Below are 25052 nucleotides of genomic sequence, written 5' to 3' on the forward strand. Positions count from 1 at the left end.
GCCTTACTTGGGTGGCAAGACAGACTGGAGTGCCCAAGGGGACTGTCTGTGACCCCATGTTAAGGCTGTTGTAGTTCTTGAGGAGTTCCCACTTGATACTTGGTTGGTGAAATCTAAGTCTAGAACTCACAGCTAATGTGGGGGTTGTGCCCTGCTTCTGAACAGTCTGCCCTGAGGTTGGTACCCGTGCTCTTCAGCCACTCCAGATAGCCTGTCAGCCCTTCTTTCCCCGTCATCGGGGATGGCATGAGTGAGCCAGGTGGTCTTGAAAAGCTTGAGCTGCCACAGTGTGACAATACTTTCCTCTGTCTTCAGCAACTCAGGGGCTGGAAAAGGGTGTGAAGTGGCCGTTACACTTTACAAGTGTGGTATTCTGTTGGGTGAGTAGGATCAGTGTTTGAACATAGGGCCAGGGTAGGGAGTGCCTGTCCATTGCTTTGACACGGTAGAGTGGGAGTGCGCGGTGTGGGTATTTTAGGGTATCGCACAAATAGGGCACAGTTAAGGTTGTGTGCTCATTTATCTTCTTTCTGTATTTCCTGGTCCTCAGAAGTCAGAGTTTTGCTGAATTCAGCCTTCGGGAATGGCCTGAGCTATCACCAGGCACCTAAACTCGGCATTAACAATTTTTTTTTCTTTTTTACATTTTATTTCCTAGTTTTTTAAACAGAAGGAGCAATGTTTGTTGGTGAGAGTTACTGGCCATTTAAACAGCTGTCGTTCTCACCTACGATTGCTGTTGATGCGCTACTGTGGCTTGGTAATAATCAAAAGACCTAGTTTTTAAATTGTGCTCTCCAAGAGCTTGACATAAGTATCCCCATTTTATAGAGGGGAAACTGAGGCACCGAGGTGACATGACTTGCCCATGGTCATCCAGCAGGCCAGTAGCAGAGGTCGGAATAGTCCCGGTCCAGTGGCTGGAAGAAGATGACAAAAACCAAAAAACATCCCTCCACCACTCTTCAGCCTTCCTCAGAGCCCACGTTTCACTCTCATATGGTAGAGTTGGTGTCACCGCGGTTCTGTAGATCTGCAGCTATGTAGGAAGCTGGATGTCCTGACATCCCCACAGGTGTCACTGAACTTCCCGAAACATGGCAGCAGCTGCTACCGTACGAGTACCCACATCTTTCGAGCATCCTCCAGCCCAGTCTATGATACTGCCCAAGTATTTGACAGCTGTCACCCGCTCAATGGACTGTCCACACAGATTAATACAGAGCTGGTTGTAAGCTGGAGCTCGAGGCTGCTCAATGGTAATAGAGTTAAGTTTTATAAAGTCACGGTGCGGCAGTTCCACCCTGTCCCCGACGTGGGGATTATTGGCACCATCTGTCTGGCTCCGAATGGACTGAACTAAAAGCTCAAAGCAGAACCTCCTTCCTTCTGAAACTGGTGCTATGAAGTGAGATGAAAAACTGTTTTGTTGGCCATTATCTGAGCAGCTCTGCTGTACAAGACACTGGGGTCAGATTCTGATCTCCGCTCCCCAGCCACCCCAGGGTCATTCTGAAGTCACCCCATCATCATGTAGATTGAGACTCTCATCATGTTAGTTCACGCAAGTTAAAATCCTATCATCAGCTCAACTTTCAACACAACCAAACCAATCCCGTGTGTCTGGACAGACCCACGTGTAGACGACAGGGCTGCATGGGGGCGGTTCTCAAAGTGCCTCAGGAGTGCAAGTTCCCTCATTAACTTTCAATAGGGCTGGGATTATAATGGGTTTTAGGTGTCTAAAGCCCTTAGCCTAGAGGGTCTCACCGTTCATCGCTAATGCGGGCTTGGGTGGCCGCATGGCTGGAGTGAGACTGTTGTCTAGACCTGTCCTTGGGGGACTGGGGCACTCAGAAGCTCCTAAAGTGTGATGAGAGGAGCACAAGTCCCCATGACTCTCACACAGCAAGTCTGGGTTCAATTTCAAATATATTTTTTTAAATTTAAAACTAGGACTGTCAGTCGCAGTTAACTCAAGCAATTAATGCAAAACAAATTAACTAAATTTAAAAAAAATAGTCGTGATTAATAGTGGTTTTAATTGCACTGTTAAACAAGAATAGAATACTAGTTTAAATTTATTATAAATATTTTTTGATGTTTTTCTAAATTTTCAAATATGTTGATTTCAATTACAACACTGAATACAAAGTGTAGAGTGCTCACTTTATATTACAGTAGTGCAATGCGAAGGCCTGTTCTCACTTTCAGGTGACATTGTAAATAAGAAGTGGGCAGCATTATCTCCCCTAAATGTGAGCAAACTTGTTTGTCTTAAGAACAGGAGTACTTGTGGCACCTGCTTAGAGACTAACAAATTTATTAGAGCATAAGCTTTCGTGGGCTACAGCCCACTTCTTCGGATGCATATAGAGTGGAACATATATTGAGGAGATATATATACACACATACAGAGAGCATGAACAGGTGGGAGTTGTCTTACCAACTCTGAGAGGCCAATTAAGTAAGCGAAAAAAAACTTATGAAGTGATAATCAAGATAGCCCAGTACAGACAGTTTGATAAGAAGTGAGAGAATACTTACAAGGGGAGATAGATTCAATGTTTGTAATGGCTCAGCCATTCCCAGTCCCTATTCAATCCTAAGGTGATTGTATCTAGTTTGCATATCAATTCCAGCTCAGCAGTCTCCCGTTGGAGTCTGTTTTTGAAGTTTTTCTGTTGTAAAATAGCCACCCGCAGGTCCGTCATTGAATGACCAGACAGGTTAAAGTGTTCTCCCACTGGTTTTTGAGTATTATGATTCCTGATGTCAGATTTGTGTCCATTAATTCTTTTGCGTAGAGACTGTCCAGTTTGGCCAATGTACATGGCAGAGGGGCATTGCTGGCACATGATGGCATATATCATATTGGTAGATGTGCAGGTGAACGAGCCCCTGATGGTATGGCTGATGTGATTAGGTCCTATGATGATGTCACTTAAATAGTTATGTTGACAGAGTTGGCATCGGGCTTTGTTACAAGGATAGGTTCCTGGGTCTGTGTTTTTGTTCAGTGATGTATGGTTGCTGGTGAGTATTTGCTTTAGGTTTGGGGGTTGTCTGTAAGCGAGGAAAGTCTGTCTCCCAAGATCTGTGAGAGTGAGGGATCATCTTTCAGGATAGGTTGTAGATCTTTGATGATGCGCTGGAGAGGTTTTAGTTGGGGGCTGAAGGTGACAGCTAGTGGTGTTCTGTTATTTTCTTTGTTGGACCTGTCTTGTAGGAGGTGACTTCTGGGTACTCGTCTGGCTCTGTCAATCTGTTTTTTCACTTCAGCAGGTGGGTATTGTAGTTTTAAGAATGCTTGATAGAGATCTTGTAGGTGCTTGTCTCTGTCTGAGGGATTGGAGCAAATGCGGTTATATCTTAGAGCTTGGCTGTAGACAATGGATCGTGTGGTCTGTCCAGGATGGAAGCTGGAGGCATGTAGGTAAGTGTAGCGGTCAGTAGGTTTCCGGTATAGGGTGGTATTTATGTGACCATCGCTTATTAGCACAGTAGTGTCCAGGAAATGGACCGCTTGTGTGGATTGATCTAGGCTGAGGTTGATGGCGGGATGGATGTCTTAGCGACTGGCTGAACAAGAAGTAGAACTGAGTGGAATAATGGGCTCTAAAGTTTTACATTGTTTTGTTTTTAGTGTAGTTATGTAAAAAAACAAAAACAAATATGGAATTATAAGTTGCACTTTCACAATAAAGAGATTGCACTACAGTACTTGTTTGAGGTGAATTGAAAAATACGACTTCTTTTATTTTTTTACAGTGCAAATATTTGTAAACATAATAATAATATAAAGTGAGCACTGTATGCTTTGTATTCTGTGTTGTACTTGAAATCAATATATTTGAAAATATAGAAAAACATCAAAAAACATTTATAATAAATTGTCTCTTTCCAGAGAAGGCAGAAGGAATGGTCTGTGCCCCAAGGAGATCACAGTGGTTTATACTGTGTTTTTTTTTCTACTCAGCTGAGCAGAGGAGCTGGAGGGAGAGATGTTTCCCACAGTTTCACAAACCTCCTGCTTACAAACTTGCTCACCAGATACTCGACCCTGCAAGTGTCACACTTTCCCTTTAACCCATTTTTTCTGGGGAAAGTCAGCTTGTAGATTTTTAAAGTAGAAACTGTCCATTGTGATCATCTATTGTGACCTCCTGCATTGCACAGGCCAAAGAAATTTTACTCAACGATTCCGTCACCAGACCCATTGCTTTTCATTGCACTAGAGTGATTCTTTTAGAAAGAGACCTCCGGTCTTGATTTAAAGACTCCAAGTGATGGAGAATCCACCACAGCCCTACATAAATTGTTCCAGGGGATAGTTGCCTTCACTGTTAAAACTGTGCGCCTTCTTTCTAGTCTGTATTTATCTTGCTTCAGCTTCCAGCCACTGGCTCTTGTTATGCCTTTATCTATGAGATTAAAGAGCCCTCTGCTATCAGAAATGTCCTCCCCAGATAGGTACAGCTAGACTGTGACCAAATCAACTCTTTGTTAAGTTTTGTAACCTCCTCTGTGTTAAGTTAAATAGTTTGTGGTTCTTAAGTCTCTTACTGCAAGGTAACTTTTCCATCTCACAAATCATTCTTGTCGCTGCTCTGAACAATGTACCATGGAATGTGGTGCATTCTTCATCTCTTTGAGTCTTTATAACAATATTGGAGTCTCTGATTAGCAGATACGCTCTAGATAGGATCAAATTCGATGATTTATAGATTTAAAGGCCAGAAAGGACCATTGGGATCTCGTCTGACTTCCTGCATTGTGCAGGCCACAGGACTTCCGTGAATGAATTACTACTTCAAATACAATAGCTATGATTGAACTAGAGCAGATCTTGTAGAAATATTTTAATTAAACATTTCCAGTGATGGAGACTCCACCACAACCCTTTGCAAGTTGTTCCAAAGGTTTATTACCCTCCCTGTCAAAAATTACCACCTTATTTCTAGTCTGAATTTGTCTAGCTTCAACTTCCAGTCATTGACTATTGTTACACATTTGTCTGCTAGATTGAAGAGTCTTTTATTATTCAATTTCTGTTTCCCATGTATGTACTTATAGACTGTGGTCCAGTCAATGCTTAACCTTCTCTCTGTTAAGCTAAATAGACTCATAGATCAATCTATCATTATCAGGCATGTTTTCGAACCCTTCAATCATTCTCGTGGCACTTCTCTGAACCCCCTCCAATTTTCTAGCATATTGGTTCCTTCTGGCCCAAAAATCTCTGAAGCTATTAGTAGTGTAGACCAGACCTGACTGTCACTGAAATGCAGTAGGACTTGGGTGCCTAATACAATTAGGCAGAACTGAAAATCCCAGCCTAGATCTCAAATAGTTGAGTGAGTCCAGTAAGCTAGTTCAGTAGTGTTAGAATGTTGTTTTCTTTAGTCTTGTTAAGTGCTCTGTTTGGAAATGCAAAATATAAACAATTCCTCCATCACATTACTTTAGATATGATCATCACAAGCAGTCTCCAGGGTCATTCCTCTGCCAGCAACACACAAGAGAGGCTGTTTTCTTCTATAAAGCCCATAATAACCAGAGAAAGGGTAATGAAGGTTTTGTATACTGGAATAAGCAGGGTCGCAGGACCCATCAAGAAAATGGACACGTCTTTACAGAGAGAGTGAAAGTGCATAAAGAAAACGAAGACAGGAGAGTGATTGATGGTGGAAATTGCATCACGATTCCCCAAACCAGCCACCATTGGTACACTGGTCACTCTTCGCATACCAGTACATTGATCACTCCTTCATACTCACAACTAAAGGTAAATGTTAGGGCTGGGTGGAAATTTTCCATCAGAAATTTTTTTTTAATTTAGTTCTTCATGGAAAGTGTCTCTTTTCCTCCTTTTTTTAAAAAAGTTTTCTTCAGAAAACCCTAACATATTTTGGTTTCTGATGGAATTCTTCTGGTTTTCAGCAACTTTGAGCACAATTTTTTCAGTTTCCAGGTTTCTGATGAAAAGTTGACAATTCGCATGAAGGGGATGGGGGACTTGCAATCAGATCTAGTAAATGTAATCATTATTGGGGGAAATCCTGGGGGTTTTTATTCACTTTTTGCTCAGTCTGTAACCAACACACTTCCATTGTTCTGGGTATATGGGAATTTTCACTGAGTGAAGGCTGATTAAGGACATGCATCCGAAGAAGTGGGTATTCACCCACGAAAGCTCATGCTCCTATACGTCTGTTAGTGTATAAGGTGCCACAGGACTCTTTGCTGCTTTTACAGATCCAGACTAACACGGCTATCCCATTGATACTGATTAAGGACTGTAGACCATACTACTAGGAAATAATTGAAATACAAAGGCTCTATCAGTTGGTCTCTCTGTCTCTTTCTCTTGGTTTCTGAGCATTTCCTGTTCTATCCTGTCCCAGACAGGGTGTTTCAGTGTTTCTTTGATTGCCTGCATTTGATTCCTCTCTATGAAATTTTGCCCTTGCTTTTCAGCCCACTGTTGTTTTCCAAGCTCCTTTTTATGCTGTGGATGAGATATAGTGACTGGGTGAGAATTGTTTCCCATGTAGCAAGCAAAATCAGCTGCTCTGTACTTACATAAGGAAAACAAATGCTTGTGCTCAGGTGTCTCATGGCCAGGCTATGGCTTCATACACCTTCTATAAGTTAACTGATAACTTGGACACATTTCAGCTGACTTGGTGTTTCAGTGATCGTTTGAGTGAAATTGGTTACAGTGATACATTACTGATCTAGTGTATTACTAATTTGTCTCTTTATTTCTCAACTCTGGAATAGAGAGGAGTTTCTTATATTGCCTTTTCGGATGTGTTACATAAATAGAGCTTGTTGGAATTTCTTGTCAAAACCGTTTTTTTTGGGTTTTTTTGTTTTTTTTTTATGGAAAATTGGGTTTTCAAATTAAATGAAAATTTTTCATGAAAAGTGTCTGCTTTCCCTGGAAAATGGCATGATTTCATTATTAAAAAAAACAAAAATAACTTTTTGGCCAAAACCCTAAAACTTTTCAGCCAAAAACTGAAAAATATTGGGTCAAAACTCAAAAGCTTTCAGCTTCTGGTGGAAAATTTTCAGTTTTCAGCCATAAAATTTTGATTGTCAATTTTTTTCACAAAAAGTCAAAAAATTCTGTGAAGAAAAAAAATTCCAGTCAGCTCTAATGTTAAATAGAGCTGTTTCACACATCTCCCTCTATCTGTCTGATGTCTCGCTGTCTGTCTGCATATGTCTCTCTGTGCCTGTCTGTCTGTTTCTCTGTTTGCCTGTATCTTTCCCTCTCTTTCTAAGGCATCTGTGGTACATTGAAAACTATTAAAAATATACGCTATCACTTTAAATTCTTAAGGGTTCTCCTGGTCCTGCTTGCAGACCAGGGGGCACTGTAGGGAAGCATGAGATCAGTGTCTTTCAGCAGTCAGTCTGGAAAGAGCCAGCCTAGAGCAATGTGGGATGAGTTTGGTGTCTCTGCCTTAGGGAGCAGCGTGCTTTTCTCTCTCTGGTTTTGAGTTTTGTGCATTAGGGTTTTGGATTTTATGCAATAAAGTCATGTTACATTGCAACCTTCCAAAGAGAGTATTCGATGTTCTAATCTAACTTCCCTGTTTGTATCCTGTGAGCATAACAGTACTCAGGGCGATTCCCATAGCCTTTATCTCCCATCCCGTAGAACTTTAGACAGGGCTTGCATGCCTTTCTATCTCCCTGACAACTCACCTCATTCACATGGATTTTCACTCCTTTCCTCAGTTGATTCTAAAATGTCCCTCTGGATTTTCCCCTAAAGCGGAAGATCTGTGCACGTTCCTGACCCTGTAGCTGCTGGTTGTCTCCAGCAGAGCCTTTCATCCACTGACCAGAGTGTCAGCTGAGAGCTCTCAGCAGCTGTCAGGAGGCATTGAGCACTGCATCATCTCTTTGCAATGTTCTTTGAGATTACAAGGTCAACCACACCTACTCCTCTGTCTATCCCACTTATGAATGTAGACCCCCAATTCCCATTAAAATAAAATAAAATAAAATAAAATAAAATAATATATATATATATATATATATATATATATATATATATATATATATATATATATATATAATATTCAGTACAGCAAGGCAATTATTTAAAAATAAAATACATAGCATGAAGGATGTACATGTACTCAGAATTTACAGCTCCTGGTTCTGACCTCACCTGGGCAGCTGTAAAATGGGAGGATCTCCGGCAGAAGTTAAGATTGCAAAAAACAGTTTGTGAGATCAGAATTAGACCTCGTGGATTGATTCACGTGAGGAAAGGCTGCGAGATCATTATTTTTAAAGCAATTCCTTTACTCTCTCTTAGCTCCGCTGACCATTTTTAGTGTGGGATAAAACTTCCCAGTGGCTAGCATCCTTTGAGGAACAGAAGACCCTTTCTGGCTCTGCATAGCTTGAATTAAGGTCCTGACTCAGCAAAGCCCTCAGGCTCCGATTTTTAAAGCTATTTAGGGGTTGCTGAGCTCAGTGTTGCAACAATGCCTAACTGATTGAGGAGCCTAAATTCCATTTTCAAAAGGATATAGGCATGGAGGAGTCTAAATCCCATTGGCTTTCAATAGAATGTAGACTCCTTGGTGCCTAAATCTGGAAAAATAAGATTTAGGCTTGGGCATTGTGATGCTGTGTGCTGCAGAACCTAAATAGCTTTATAAATCTGACCTTAAGGCACCTTGGTTGCCTAAGTATTTTTGAAAATCCTACTAGGTGCCTATCTGCAACTTTGGGTGCCTAAATGCCGCTGGATATCTGTCCTTCTGCATTTGCTTAAGTTAATGGGATGTTGTCCTTTTGAAAGTCCCACCTCTGAGTTTTAGTATTTTTATTTGTACCTAGATGCACCTCATAGGGAAAGCAGAAGAGGACAATCGAACGGTCATCACAGAATTTATCCTCCTGGGATTCGGGAATCTCCCTGAACTGCAGATCCTTCTCTTCCTGGTTTTCCTAGTGATCTACATTGTGACCATGTCCGGGAACATCGTCATCATAGTGCTAGTTGTGGCTGATCAGCACCTTCACACCCCCATGTACTACTTCCTGGGGAACTTGTCCTGCTTGGAGACCTGCTACACCTCCACCATCCTGCCCAGGATGCTGGCCAGTCTCCTAACTGGGGACAGAACCATTTCTGTCAGTGGCTGTTTTTCACGGTTGTCTTGCTTTTGTTATTTGGCAGCTACAGAATGCTATCTCCTAGCAGCGATGTCTTATGATCGGTATTTAGCGATATGCAAACCCCTGCGTTATGCAGCCCTGATGAACGGCAGGTTGTGTCTCCAGCTAACAGCGGGGTCTTGGATGAGCGGATTTCTAAGTTGTGTAATAATGATGTGTTTTATGTCACAATTAACATTCTGTGGCCCCAATGAAATTGACCATTTCTTTTGTGATTTTTCTCCAATGCTAAAACTCTCCTGCAGAGACACCAGCATGATCACACTGGTTAGTTTCATACTCGCCTCCCTAGACTCGCCTTGCCCATTTCTATTAACTGTGACATCCTATGTTTGTATCATTGCTACTATCCTGAGAATCCCTTCCACCACCGGGAGGCAAAAGACCTTTTCCACCTGCTCCTCTCACCTCATTGTGGTTACAGTTTTCGATGGGACCCTAATGATTGTGTATCTGCTACCAAAAACCAATACACTGAGAGCCCTGAACAAAGTGTTCTCTGTCTTCTACACAGTCCTGACTCCCATGCTCAACCTCCTCATCTACAGCCTGCGAAACAAAGAGGTGAAGGAGGCCCTGAGAAAGATCATCAGTTAATATATGTTGCTCAAATGAATTCAGATGGAGTCACTGATCTGTGAAGGAATCCATCTGGCTTAATGAGCAAGAAAGTTTACATCTAGTAGGGCCCTTGCTCATGCCAGTGGGAACTGCTTCGGGGAATGTGAGGACATACTACTTTTTGGGATGATGACATTCCCATTCATGGCTAAAGCTGATACTTGCTTAATTGGAAACCCGACTGTCTTGCGCTCTACACTCCACATGGTGACATTTGAGATTTCAGATACGTGTTTCATCTATTTCTCTGTTCTCTCTGAGTTGGGAAAATGCCACATTTTACTTGGCACTGGCCTCAGATTCCTGTGGGTGGAATTAGCTGGTTCAAATATTTTCTCTCTCCTTGATTCCTGGGTTCCCAAAAGCTCCATAACTTTATATCTGGGAAGATTGTACTGGTCTTCCCATTGTTGTACTACGTGTCATCTTGCAATGGGTAGAAGGGGTGTAAGGGTGTACCTATACTGCAATGTAAGCCTAGGGTCTGTGGGACTTGAACCCGTAGGCTCGGTGGGTGTAAACCTAGGCTTGAGTGTCCACACTGAATATTAAGCCTAGGTTTAGAATTTCTGGACCCGGTCCTCACACCAGTGCTCAGGCATCTACGTTGCACTACGCAGACCTAAGCCAAACCAGCCTGTGCCAGGTTTCCTAGCACCCTCCACAGCAGGTAGCTGTTCTAGCCTTTTGTTTGTGGTGCCCTGTGGGAAAACCTGACTGTCCATCCCGCGGCACTTTACCAGAAGCTATCGTAGCCTGCCAAGGCATCGGGCCAAGTTGTCTTTTGAGTCTGCATGCACCCAGCAGCCGGAACCAGCAACAGGGAGGAGTCAGCGTTTGAAGCCCTTGTTTTGCTTGTGCTTTCCCTCCTGTTTCAGGCAATGGGCACAGCTTCTATGAGGCGCTGGTGGACATTTCGGGGGCATTTTCTGACCTGCAGAAGAAGGCACCTGTTGGAGGAGGATGAGGGTGATACAGACCTGGCAGACACAAACTGGCTGATGCTGCTCATGGCTCTTGGGAGAGCCGCTGATGCTCCCTGTGTAGACTGGTGCTTCTGGAGCAGGGCCACGAGCACAGACTGGTGGGACTCCCTCGTCATGCAGACCTGGGATGACCAGAACTTCCTCATGAAGAAAGCTACATTTCTGGAGCCTTGTTAGCAGCTTGCCTGGACCCTTCAGCACCACGACACATATGTGAGGGAAGCCATTCCTGTTCTAAAGTAGGTTGCTAACCAGTTTGGGGTTGGAAAGTCGACTGGAAGGTAAAGTGGTGGCTGAGGTTTCTGAGGCAGTCAGGTGTGTGGTTTATCCAAAGGTGTGGGCATAAACAATATCCCCGAAGTAACTGCTGGCTTGGAGAGAATGGGGTTTCCCCACTGCAGTGGGGCCATAATTGTATGTACTCAAGGAGCCGGAGTACATACACTGCAAAAGGTACTGGTCCATGGGTATGCAGGCCCTTGGGGACCACAGAGGCCAATTTATGGACGCCAATGTAGGCTGCACTGGAAACGCTCATGATGCCAGTGTTTTCCGTCAGTCAGGCATCTACCTTCATGGACAGGCCGGAACACTATTCCAAATGACAATGTCATAAATGGAATCACTATTCCCATGGTTATTCTACGGAATCCCATGTACCCCTTTTGCCTGCGCTTATATCTGGTATCCTGAACAGAGGCCATGGCAAAATTATCTTCTCAATAGGTGTAGAATGGTCTTTGAATGTGCGTTTGTCAGATTGAAATCCTCAAGCCTGAGTCTGAGTTTAGGCTTACATTGCAGTGTACACATTCCCTAAGACCCAGAGCATCAGACCCTAAACAGATTAATGGCTGTCAAAATAAAATAAATGATGTGAATGATTTCTGTTGACACAACAACAGCAAGAACAACAACAAAATGAATGTCAAGTAAAAAAACAGCAGGTAGGCATGGAGGAAATGGTACTCATGACATATATGAAAAGTGCCAGCATCTTTCATCCTGAAGCGCGTTGGGTAAAATTTCCAAAAGTGTCAAGCTGACTTACAAGCATAAATCTCATTGACTTTCAGTGATACACAGATACCCCTGTCCTTAGGTCCTTCTGAAAGGGCAACGCAGGCTCTGAAGTCACTTTGGTGCTTTTGAAAATTCTGCCCATTGAATAGTACTTTAATCCTTAGGCCTCTGATTCAAATTAACACACAGGAACTAATTGAAGGCAGGACAGTAGTTGAGCCACTGAGGGAACGTTTATTCGGCAGCTGAAGGTGAGCCTCCCAGCCTGGGTAGGCAGACTTGGCTAGCAGGGCTTGTGCTTGGGTGCTAGTGTAACTTGAGCGTCCTCGTGGCCAAGATGGAGTCTGCTCTGCAGGCAGCTCTGGCCAAGAGATGGCGCTCGCAGGAATGCAGCAGGAGAAATCCCTTCCACCCCAGGGGCACCTGTTCCAAACCCCCCAGAGTGAACACACACACACACAGGAAAAGTACAGTGGATATAACAAGGGAAATATTTCTTTACAGAGGGATGAGAGGAGAAAAACAACAAGGGGAAATATAGGCGGAGCAGTAGAACAAGGTTGCATCCAAGCCAAGGCCCCACAGGCCCAGTGGTAGCGCAGTCTGGAAGGGCAGACACCGAGCAATGTGTCTGCACACAGAGTTCAGGAGTCCTGAGCAAAGTTCCAGTCCAGTGGTGAGTCTTGGGTGCTCCTGTTGTCTTCGGCGCCAGTGAACTTTCCCCCAACAAACCCCTCTGGTGCCCTCTTCTGCCGCTCTCTGCAAAGCCACCCAGAGCGACCACCTCCCCACTTAACTAGCTAGCAACCTCCCTCCAATGCAGAGTCAGAAGCCCCAGTACTCACAGCCCCATGCAGCTCTAGGCAGCAGTGATACTGGGTCCAGCTCCGGCCTGTCCTTCTCGGCAATTCCTCCCTGGCACAGTGCTCCTCCTGGCTCCTGTCCTGGGGTGTCCCCGATCGGCCCTGTCCGTTTCAGGCCTCGGGCAGGTTCTCTGCTGCTTCACTTTTCCAGGGCCTGCAGGCTGCCTCTCCCTCTCCTTGGAGCTCCAGCCTTGCCCCTGGAGTTTCCCTCCTCTTTTCTTACTCTCCCCCTCCCCCTTAGGAAAAAGATTTAAAGGGCCATGCTTTCTAAACCCCAAAGGGGTTACACTAAAAATAGTTGTGTGGAGGTTGTAGGGTGGGGGATGTCGTTATGAACTGAACGAAACCTTGTTATGGTTGAGTTAAAAAACTTATTCTAACTGATGTGTGAACACACCCTTCTATTCACATAACTGTCAGGATGAGTTAATCAGAAGCCCCCTCCCCCGCCTAAGACAAAGAGGTGTGTGAACCTGCCCAGGAATTTGACTGAGTGGGCAGAAGGGTTTTGCTGAGCGTGTGTGTGTGTGTGTGTGTGTGTGTGTGTGTGTGTGTGAGAGAGAGAGAGAGAGAGAGAGAGAGCTCGCCTGCCTGTCTGTCTGCGGAAAGAAAGCCAAGCAGTAGCCCAGTGCAAGCCTTGAAAAAGCGAGCGTTTGGGTCTAATGAGGTGGCCAACGAGACTTGGGGCGGTAAGTAAAGAAGCTGCTCCTTATGTTTTTGTTTCCTCATAGATTCCTTGTCAATAAGCGAGATTGAATCAAAGAAAATACCAGACTCCATCAATTTCTACTTCTAACTGGGACATCCCCACGGCTCCAAACTGTGACTAGCCACTCAGGTCAAAAAGGGGTAACAGTACACAGTCTCTACCTGGCATGGGGATACACATTGTGTGTGGGGAGGTTTGAACCCTAATGCCCTCAGCATCTACTCAGGGTTGTCTTGTTTTTGCAGCAAAATAGCTGAGAGTGCTGAGTGTTTGTGTCTCTGTCTGGTCCCTAGAGAAAAACAACCTGTTGCTTAGAGTAATAGGAATTATCATCATTGCCTATGATAACTCTGGTTACTCTTGTTAGCCATAAAAATGTCCGGTCCCGCTTTGATGACTACAGTCTAATCACACATCGTGGAAAAAGGTATTTATTGGTTCAGAATTTGCCATGTTTTAATTTTATTGTATGTCCCTGTGATGTTTCTTGCAGTGCCCAGGATTGTGTGGCACCCATTGCCACCTGCCCTTAGCATGTGCCTGCCAGGGGTCAGCTCCCTGAACATTATTGTGATTTTTGGTGTAAGGGACCATCTATCGCAAAGGCAGGCTTACCTGGGTGGCAAGACAGACTGGAGTGCCCAAGGGGACCATCTGTGACTCAATATTAAGGTGGTTGTAGTGCTTGAGGAGTTCCCACTTGATACTTGGTTGGTGAAATCTAAGTCTAGAACTCACAGCCAAGGTGGGGGTTGTTCCCTGCTTCTGAACAGTCTGCCCTGAGGTTGGTACCCGTGCTTTTCAGCCACTCCAGACAGCCTGACAGCCCTTCTTCCCCCGTCATTGGGGATGGCATGAGTGAGCCAGGTGGTCTTGAAAAGCCTGTGCTGCCACAGTGTGACAATACTTTCCACTGTCTTCAGCAACTCAGGGGCTGGAAAAGGGTGTGAAGTGGCCGTTACACTTTACAAGTGTGGTATTCTGTTGGGTGAGTAGGATCAGTGTTTGAACATAGGGCCAGGGCAGGGAGCGCCGGTCCATTGCAGTGACAAGGCAGAGTGGGAATGTGTGGTGTGGATATTTTAGGGTATCGCACAAATAGGGCAGAGTTAAGGTTGTGTGGGCATATATCTTCTCTCTGTATTTCCTGGTTCTCAGAAGTCAGAGTTTTGCTGAATTCACCCTTCGGGAAGGGCCCGAGCTATCAACGGGTACCTAAACTCAGCATTAACATTTTTTTTGTTTTACATTTTATTTCCTAGTTTTTTTTTAAACAGAAGGAGTAATGTTTGTTGGTGAGAGTTACTGGCCATTTAGACAGCTGTCGTTCTCACCTAGGTTCGCAGTTGATGTGCTACTGTGGCTTGGTAATAATCAAAAGACCTAGCTTTTATATTGTGCTTTTCATCAGCAGCTCTCCAAGAGCTTGACATCATTATCCCCATTTTACAGAGGGGAAACTGAGGCATAGAGAGGTGACGTGACTTGCCCATGGTCATCCAGCAGACCAGTAGCAGAGCTGGGAACAGTCCCCGTCCAGTGGCCGGACGAAGATGACAAGAATAAAAAAAAACCCTCCACCACTCTTCAGCCTTCCTCAGAGCCCACATTTCACGGTCATATGGTAGAGTTGGTGTCACCACGGTTCTATAGATCTGTAGCTTTGTAGGAAGCTGGATGTAGGAAGCACAGGTGTCACTGAACGGCCCGAAACATGGCAGCAGCTGCTGCCGTACGAGTGCCCACATCTTTTGAGCATCCTCCAGCCCAGTCTATGATGCTGCCCAAGGATTTGACAGCTGCCACCCGCTCAATGGACTGTCCACACAGATTAATACAGAGCTGGTTGTAAGCTGGAGCTCGAGGCTGCTCGATGGTAATGGAGTTAAGTTTTATAAAGCCACGGTGCGGCAGCTCCACCCTGTCCCCGACGTGGGGATTATTGGCACCATCTGGCTGGCTCCGAATGGACTGAATTAAAAGCTCAAAGCAGAACCTCCTCCCTTCTGAAACTGGTGCTATGAAGTCAGATGGAAAACTGTTCTGTTGGCCATTATCCAAGCAGCTCTGCTGTACAGGACACCGGGGTCAGATTCTGATCTCCGCTCCCCAGCCACCCCAGGGTCATTCTGAAGTCACCCCATCATCATGTAGATTGAGACTCTCATCATGTTAGTTCACGCACGTTAAAATCCTATCGTCAGCTCAACTTTCAACACAACCAAACCAATCCTGCGCGTCTGGACAGACCCACGTGTAGACGACAGGGCTGCATGGGGGTGGTTCTCAAAGTGCCTCAGGAGCACAAGTTCCCCCATTAACTTTCAATAGGGCTGGGATTATAATGGGTTTTGGGTGTTTAATGCCCTTAGCCTAGAGGGTCTCACAGTTCATCGCTAATGCGGATTTGGGTGGCCGCATGGCTGGAGTGAGACTGTTGTCTAGACCTGTCCTTGGGGGACTGGGCACTCAGAAGCTCCTAAAGTGTGATGAGATGAGCACAAGTCCCCGTGACTCTCACACAGCAAGTCTGGGTTCAATTTCAAATATATATTTTTTCCATTTAAAACTAGGACTGTCAATCACAGTTAACTCAAGCAATTAATGCAAAACAAATTAACTAGATTTAAAAAAATAGTCGTGATTAATAGCAGTTTTAATCGCACTGTTAAACAAGAATAGAATACCAGTTTACATTTATTATAAATATTTTTGGATGTTTTTCTATGTTTTCAAATATGTTGATTTCAATTACAACACAGAATACAAAGTGTAGAGTGCTCACTTTATATTACAGCAGTGCCATGCGAACGCTAGGTCTCACTTTCAGGTGACATTGTAAAGAAGAAGTGGGCAGCATTATCTCCCCTAAATGTGAACAAACTTGTTTGTCTTAGCCACTGGCTGAACAAGAAGTAGAACTGAGTGGACTTATGGGTGCTAAAGTTTTACATTGTTTTGTTTTTTAGTGCAGTTATGTAAAAAAACAAAAACAAATATGGAATTATAAGGTTGCACTTTCACAATAAAGAGATTGCACTACAGTACTTGTATGAGGGGAATTGAAAAATACCATTTCTTTTATTTTTTTACAGTGCAAATATTTGTAAACATAATAATAATATAAAGTGAGCACAGTATGCTTTGTATTCTGTGTTGTACTTGAAATCAATATATTTGAAAATGTAGAAAAACATCCAAAAACATTTATAATAAATTATCTCTTTCCAGAGAAGACAAAAGGAATGGTCTGTGCCCCAAGGAGATCACAGTGGTTTATACTGTGGTTTTTTTTCTACTCAGCTGAGCAGGGGAGCTGGAGGGAGAGATGGCCGCGGTTTCACAAACATCCTGCTTGCAAACTTGCCCACCAGATATTCGACCCTGCAAGTGTCACACTTTCCCTTTAACCCATTTTTTTTACTGGGGAAAGTCAGCTTGTAGATTTTTAAAGTAGAAAAAGTCCATTGTGATCATCTAGTCTGACCTCCTGCATTGCACAGGCCAAAGAAATTTTACCCAACGATTCCGTCACCAGACCCATTGCTTTTCATTGAACTAGAGTGATTCTTTTAGAAAGAGACCTCCGGTCTTGATTTAAAGACTCCAAGTGATGGAGAATCCACCACAGCCCTACGTAAATTGTTCCAGGGGATAGTTGCCTTCACTGTTAAAAATGTGCGCCTTCTTTCTAGTCTGTATTTATCTTGCTTCAGCTTCCAGCCACTGGCTCTTGTTATGCCTTTATCTATGAGATTAAAGAGCCCTCTGCTATCAGACATCTCCTCCCCAGGTAGGTACAGCTAGACTGTGACCAAATCAACTCTTTGTTAAGCTTTTGTAACCTCCTCTGTGTTAAGTTAAGTAGTTTGTGGTTCTTAAGTCTCTTACCGCAAGGTAACTTTTCCACCTCACAAATTATTCTTGTAGCTGCTCTGAACAATGTACCATGGAATGTGGTGCATTCTTCATCTCTTTGAGTCTTTATAACAATATTGGAGTCTCTGATTAGCAGATACGCTCTAGATAGGATCAAATTTGATGATTTATAGATTTAAAGACCAGAAGGGACCATTGGGATCTAGTCTGACTTCCTGCATTGTGCAGGCCACAGGACTTCCGTGAATGAATTACTACTTCAAATACAATAGCTGTGATTGAACTGGAGCAGATCTTGTAGAAATATTTTAATTAAACATTTCCAGTGATGGAGACTCCACCACAACCCTTGGCAAGTTGTTCCAATGATTTATTACCCTCCCTGTCAAAAATTTCTACCTTATTTCTAGTCTGAATTTGTCTAGCTTCAACTTCCAGTCATTGGCTATTGTTACACCTTTGTCTGCTAGATTGAAGAGTCTTTTATTATTCAATTTTTGTTTCCCATGTATGTACTTATAGACTGTGGTCCAGTCAACGCTTAACCTTCTCTCTGTTAAGCTAAATAGACTCATACAGATCAATCTATCATTATCAGGCATGTTTTCGAACCCTTCAATCATTCTTGTGGCACTTCTCTGAACCCCCTCCAATTTTCTAGCATAATGGTTCCTTCTGGCCCTAAAATCTCTGAAGCTATTAAAAATCATTAAATAAAAAAGTTTTTTTTCTTATTTTCCTTTTAGTTTTTGAGCCTTCATTTTGAAAATAAAATTAGAAATAAGTCATAAATATTTAATAGTGAGGGCAACTAACCATTGAAACACTTTAACAAAGTTTGTGGTGGATTCTCCCTCACTGACCATTTTTAAATCAAGAAGGGTGTTTTTCCTAAAAGATCTGCCCAGGGAATTATTTTGGGGGCGTTCTAGGGCCTGTATTATACATGAGGTCAGACTGGAAGACCACAATGGTCCCTTCTGGCCTTGGAATCTACTAATCATTTATCTCTCTGCAAAATCACACATTCTGCTCACAACTTGTTCTTTTTCTTTCTGATGCACTTGCCCTGAGGGAAAGAGAGAGATAGTACTGGTGTGGAGAGAGAGAGAGATCCGGAGATGGATTAACACAATCAGGGATTGTTAGACAGACGTTTCTTTAAGGGAAGTAATTCTGTGGCCAAGACTTTCAATTACGGGAGTCTAAATAGGCTCGTAAACTGGGACTTTCAAAGGGGCCTAAAAGAGCACTAAATAAGAAACAATAAATGAAAAGAGATGGACAAAAATGAGGAAGTCAACAAAAAGCTGGCTATCGTCCTTAAATTGCTTTGGTGATTATATTTGTCTGCCATTGACTATCAAGGCAACTATGGAGCATTCTCAGAGTCCTTTCACCAAAAATCCAGAAAACATAAGAGCCTTGACAGTCTAGAAAATGTTTAGGTTTTGTCTTTTTCTTGAAACAGTCTGTGCTCCTATCAACACAGGCTGGGATTGTCAGAGAGGCCTGTGGGAGTTAGCTGTCTGAGGGGAGGTCTACACATAAAATGCTGCACCGATTCAGCTGCGCCACTGTAGCGCTTAAGTGAAGATGCTCCTACGCCGATGGGAGAGAACTCTCCTGTCAGCGTAGTTAATCCACCTCCCCAAGAGTCAATAGCTATGTCAACAGGAGAAGCTCTCCTGCCAACCTAGTGCTGTCTACATGGAGGGTTAGGTTGGTATAACTACGTGGCTCAGGCGTGTGGATTTTTCACACCCCTGAGCGATGTAGTTATACTGATATAGGTCTGTAGTGTAGACCAGACCTGACTTTCACTGAAACGCAGTAGGACTTGGGTGCCTAATACTCTTAGGCAGAACTGAAAATCCCAGCCTAGATCTCAAATAGTTGGGTGAGTCCAGTAAGCTAGTTCAGCCTGAAGATGTGGTCTTGGTGCAATAATCACTGTGTGCAATTCTCAGTAGTGTTAGAATGTTGTTTTCTTTAGACTTGTTAAGTGCTCTGTTTGGAAATGCAAAATATAAACAATTCCCCCATCACATTACTTTAGATATGATCATCACAAGCAGTCTCCAGGGTCATTCCTCTTTCAGCAACATGCAGGAGAGGCTGCTTTCTTCTATAAAGCCCACAATAACAGAGAAAGGGTAATGAAGGTTTTGCATGCTGGAATAAGCAGGGTCGCAGGACCCATCAAGAAAATGGACAGGTCTTTACAGAGAGAGTGAAAGTGCATAAAGAAAATGAAGACAGGAGAGTGATTGATGGTGGAAACTGCATCATGATTCCCCAAACCAGCCACCATTGGTACACTGGTCACTCCTCACACACCAGTACATTGATCACTCCTTCAGACTCACAACTAAAGGTAAATGTTAGGGCTGGGTGGAAATTTTCAACCAGAACTTTTTTTTTATTAATTTAGTTCTTCATGGAAAGTGTCTGTTTTCCTCCATTTTTAAAAAAAAGTGTTCTTCAGAAAACCCTAACATATTTTGGTTTCTGATGGAATTCTTCTGGTTTTCAGTAACTTTCAGCACAAATTTTTCAGTTGTCAGGTTTTTGATGAAAAGTTGACAATTTACATGAAGGGGACGGGGGACTTCCAACCAGATGTAGTAAATGTAATCATTATTGGGGAAAATCCTGGGGGGTCTTTATTCACTTTTTGCTCAGTCTGTAACCAACACACTTCCATTGTTCTGGGTATATGGGAATTTTCACTGAGTGAAGGCTGATGAAGGACTGTAGACCATGCAGAGTACTACTAGGAAAACAATTGAAATACAAAGGCTCTATCTGTTGGTCTGTCTGTCTCTCTCTCTCTCGCTTGGTTTCTGAGCATTTCCCATTCTATCCTGTCCCAGACAGGGTGTTTCAGTGTTTCTTTGATTGCCTGCATTTGATTCCTCTCTATGAAATTTTGCCCTTGCTTTTCAGCCCACTGTTGTTCTTCAAGCTCCTTTTTATGCTGTGGATGAGATATAGGGACTGGGTGGGAATTGTTTCCCGTGTAACAAGCAAAATCAGCTGCTCTGTGCTTCCATAAGGAAAACAAATCCTTGTGCTCAGGTGGCTCATGGCCAGGCTGTGGCTTGATGCATCTTCTCTACGTTAACTGATCACTCGGACACATTTCAGCTGACTTGGTGTTTCAGTGATTGTTTGAGTGAAATTGGTCACAGTGATACATTACTGATCTAGTGTATTGCTAATTTGTCTCTTTATTTCTGTAACACTGGAATTCAGAGGGTTTTTTATATTGCCTTTTTGGATGTGTTACATTTCTTTTGATAAATAGAGCTTGTGGGAAATTTTCTTGTCAAAACAGTTTTTTTTGTTTTGTATGGAAAATTGGGTTTTCAAATTAAATGAAAATTTTTCATGAAAAGTGTCTGCTTTCCCTGGAAAATGGCATGTTTTCATTTAAAAAAAAGGGGGGGGGAAACTTTTTGGCCAAAACCCCAAAACTTTTCAGCAAAAACTGAAAAATATTGGGTCAAAAATCAAAAGCTTTCAGCTTCTGGTAGAAAATATTCAGTTTTCAGCCACAAAATTTTGATTGTCAATTTTTTTCACAAAAAGTCAAAAATTTCTATGAAGAAAAAAAATTCCAGTCAGCTCTAATGTTAAATAGAGCTGTTTCACACATCTCCCTCTATCTGTCTGATGTCTCTCTGTCTTTCTGCATATGTCTCTCTGTGCCTGTCTGTCTGTTTCTCTGTTTGCCTGTATCTTTCCCTCTCTTTCTAAGGCATCTGTGGTATATTGAAAACTATAAAAAATATACGCTATTACTTTAAATTCTTAAGGGTTCTCCTGGTCCTGCTTGCAGACCAGGGGGCACTGTAGAGAAGCATGAGATCAGTGTCTTTCAGCAATGTGGGGTGAGTTTGGTGTCTCTTCCTTAGGGAGCAGCCTGCTTTTCTCTCTCTGGTTTTGGGTTATGTGCATTAGGGTTTTGGATTTTATGCAATAAAGTCATGTTACATTGAAACCTTCCAGAGAGAGTATTTGATGTTTTAATCTAACTTCCCTGTTTGTATCCTGTGAGCATAACAGTACCCAGGGTGATTCCCATAGCCTTTATCTCCCATCCCCCAGCCCTTTAGACAGGGCTTGCATGCCTTTCTATCTCCCTGACAACTCACCTCTTTCACATGGATTCTCACTCCTTTCCTCAGTTGTTTCTAAAATGTCCCTATTGATTTTTCCCTAAAGTGGAAGTTCTGTGCATGTTCCTGACCCTGTAGCTGCTGGTTGTCTCCAGCAGAGCCTTTCTTCCACTGACCGGAGTGTCATCTGAGAGCTCTCAGCATATGTCAGGAGGTATTGAGGACTGCATCATCTCTTTGCAATCTCTTTTGAGATTACAGGGTAGATCAACCACACCTACTCCTCTATCTATCCCACTTATGAATGTAGACCCCCCAATTCCCATTAAAATAAAATAATATAATATATATATTCAGTGCAGCAAGTCAGTTATTTAAAAATAAAATATATAGCATATAGGATATACATGGACTAGGAATTTACAGCTCCTGGTTCTGATCTCCGGCAGAAGTTAATATTGCAAAAAACAGTTTGTGAGATCATAATTAGACCTCGTAGATTTATTCATGTGAGGAAAGGCTGTGAGATCATTATTTTTAAAGCCATTCCTTTACTCTCTCTTAGCTCCGCTGACCAGTTTTGGTGTGGGCTAAAACTTCCCAGTGGCTAGCATCCTTTGAGGAACAGCAGATCCTTTGTGGCTCTGCATAGCTTGAATTAAGGTCCTGACTCAGCAAAGCACTAAGGCCGAGATTTTTAAAGCTATTTAGGGGTTGCTGAGCTCAGTGTTGCAACAATGCCTAACTGATTGAGGAGCCTAAATTCCATTTTCAAAAGGGATTTAGGCATGGAGGAGTCTAAATCCCATTGGCTGTCAATAGAATGTAGACTCCTCAGTGCCTAAATCTGGGAAAATGCGATTTAGGCTTGGGCATTGTGATGCTGTGTGCTGCAGAACCTAAATAGCTTTAAAAATCTGACCTTAAGCCACCTAGGTTGCCTAAGTACTTTTGAAAATCCCACTCGGCACCTATCTGCAACTTTGGGTGCCTAAATGCCTCTGGATACCTGTTCTTCTGCACTTGCTTAAGTTGATGGGATGTTTGTCCTTTTGAAAGTTCCACCTCTGAGTTTGAGTATTTTTATTTGTATCTAGATGCACCTCATAGAGAAAGCAGAAGAGGACAATGGAACGGACATCACAGAATTCATCCTGCTGGGATTCGGGAATCTCCCTGAACTGCAGATCCTTCTCTTCCTGGTTTTCCTAGTGATCTACATTGTGACCATGTCTGGGAACATCCTCATCATTGTGGTAGTTGTGGCTGATCAGCACCTTCACACCCCCATGTACTACTTCCTGGGGAACTTGTCCTGCTTGGAGACCTGCTACACCTCCACCATCCTTCCCAGGATGCTGGCCAGTCTCCTGACAGGAGACAGAACCATTTCTGTGGGGGGCTGCATGATACAGTTTTCTTTCTTTGGTTATTTGGCAACTACAGAATGCTATCTCCTAGCAGCAATGTCTTATGATCGGTATTTAGCGATATGCAGACCCCTGCGTTATGCAGCCCTGATGAACGGCAGGTTGTGCCTCCAGCTAACAGCGGGGTCTTGGATAAGCGGATTTCTAAGTTGTGTAATAATGATGTGCTTTATGTCACAATTAACATTCTGTGGCCCCAATGAAATTGACCATTTCTTTTGTGATTTTTCTCCAATGCTAAAACTCTCCTGCAGTGACACCAGCATGATCACACTGGTTAGTTTCATACTCGTCTCCCTAGATTCGCCTTGCCCATTTCTATTAACTGTGACATCCTATGTTTGTATCATTGCTACTATCCTGAGAATCCCTTCCACCACCGGGAGGCAAAAGGCCTTTTCCACCTGCTCCTCTCACCTCATTGTGGTTACAGTTTTCTATGGGACCATAATGACTGTGTATCTGCTACCAAATACCAATACACTGAAAGCCCTGAACAAAGTGTTCTCTGTCTTCTACACAGTCCTGACGCCCATGCTCAACCCCCTCATATACAGCCTGCGAAATAAAGAGGTGAAGGAAGCCCTGAGAAAAATCATCAGTTAATATATGGTTTCAGAGTAGCAGCCGTGTTAGTCTGTATCCGCAAAAAGAACAGGAGTACTTGTGGCACCTTAGAGGCTAACAAATATATTTGAGCATAAGCTTTCGTGGGCTACAGCCCACTTCTTCAGATGCATAGAATGGAATATATATTGATGTGATATATATACACATAACGAGAGCATGAATAGGTGGGAGTTGTCTTACCAACTCTGATAGGCCAATAAAGTAAGAGAAATAAAAATAGAGACTGGGAATGTACTCCTGTTCTTTTTGCAGTTAATATATGTTGCTCAAATGAATTCAGATGGAGTCACTGATCTGTGAAGGAATGTATCTGGCTTAATGAGCAAGAAAGTTTACATCTATTAGGGCCCTAGCTCACACTAATGGGAACTGCTTCGGGGAATGTGAGGACATACTACGTTTTGGAATGATGACATTCCCATTGATGGCTAAAGCTGATACTTGCTACTGCCTTAATTGTAAACCTGACTGTCTTGCGCTCTACACTCCAAATGGTAACATTTGAAATTTCAGATACGTGTTTCATCTATTTTTCTGCTCTCTCTGAGTTGGGAAAATGCCACATTTTACTTGGCACTGGCCTCAGATCCCTGTGGGTGGAATTAGCTGGTTCAAATATTTTCTCTCTCCTTGACATCCTGGATTCCCAAAAGCTCCATAACTTTATATCTGGGAAGATTGTACTGGTCTTCCCATTTGTTGTACTACGTGTCATCTTGCAATGGGTAGAAGGGTGTACCTATACTGCAATGTAAGCCTAGGGTCTGTGGGACTTGAACCCGTAGGCTCAGTGAGTGTAAACCTAGGCTCAAGCGTCCCCCGGGCTTCACACCAGTGCTCAGGCATCTACGCTGCACTATGCAGACCTAAGCCAAACCAGCCTGTGCCAGCCTGTACCCCAGCGAGTAGCCGTTCTAGCCCTTTGTTTGTGGTGCCCTGTGATAAAACTTGACTGTCCATCCTGCAACACTTTACCATAAGCTATCGCAGCCTGCCAAGGCATCGGGCCAAGTTGTCTTTTGAGTTTGCACGCGCCCGGCAGCCAGAGCCAGCAACAGGGAGGAGTCAGTGTTTGAAGCACTTGTCTTGCTTGTGCTTTCCCTCCTGTTTCAGGGAACAGGCGGAGCTTCCATGAAGCACTGGTGGAAGTTTCAGGGGCATTTTCTGACCTCCAGAAGAAGGCACCTGTTGGAGGGGGGTGAGGGTGATACAGACCTGACAGTCTCAAACTGGCTGATGCTGCTCACGGCTCTCAGGAGAGCCGCTGATGCTCCCTGTGTACAATGGCACTTCTGGAGCAGGGCCACAAGCACAGACTGGTGGGACCCCATCATCATGCAGACCTAGCTACATTTCTGGAGCCTTGTTAGCAGCTTGCCCGGACCCTTCAGCACCACGACACATAAGTGAGGGAAGCCATTCCTGTTCAATAGTAGATTGCTAACCAATTTGGGTTTGGAAATTCAACTGGAAGATAAAGTGGTGGCCGAGGTTTCTGAGGCAGTCAGGTGGGTGGTTTATCCAAAGGTGGGGGCATAAACAATATCCCTAAAGTAACTGCTGGCTTGGAG

The 25052-nt window shown here is 43.4% G+C and overlaps 2 protein-coding genes across 2 annotated transcripts; both read left to right on the forward strand.

Moving 5' to 3' along the window:
- Window positions 1-8874: 8874 nt before the first annotated feature.
- Window positions 8875-9813, forward strand: LOC135888193 (olfactory receptor 11L1-like). Its single transcript, XM_065416007.1, has one exon. The coding sequence runs from the start codon at window positions 8875-8877 to the stop codon at window positions 9811-9813; it is 939 nt and encodes a 312-aa protein (XP_065272079.1).
- Window positions 9814-22518: 12705 nt separating this feature from the next.
- LOC135888191 (olfactory receptor 6N1-like) lies at window positions 22519-23457 on the forward strand. Its single transcript, XM_065416005.1, has one exon. The coding sequence runs from the start codon at window positions 22519-22521 to the stop codon at window positions 23455-23457; it is 939 nt and encodes a 312-aa protein (XP_065272077.1).
- Window positions 23458-25052: the final 1595 nt, after the last annotated feature.

Source organism: Emys orbicularis, chromosome 13, assembly GCF_028017835.1.
Source record: "Emys orbicularis isolate rEmyOrb1 chromosome 13, rEmyOrb1.hap1, whole genome shotgun sequence".
NCBI lineage: Eukaryota > Metazoa > Chordata > Testudines > Emydidae > Emys > Emys orbicularis.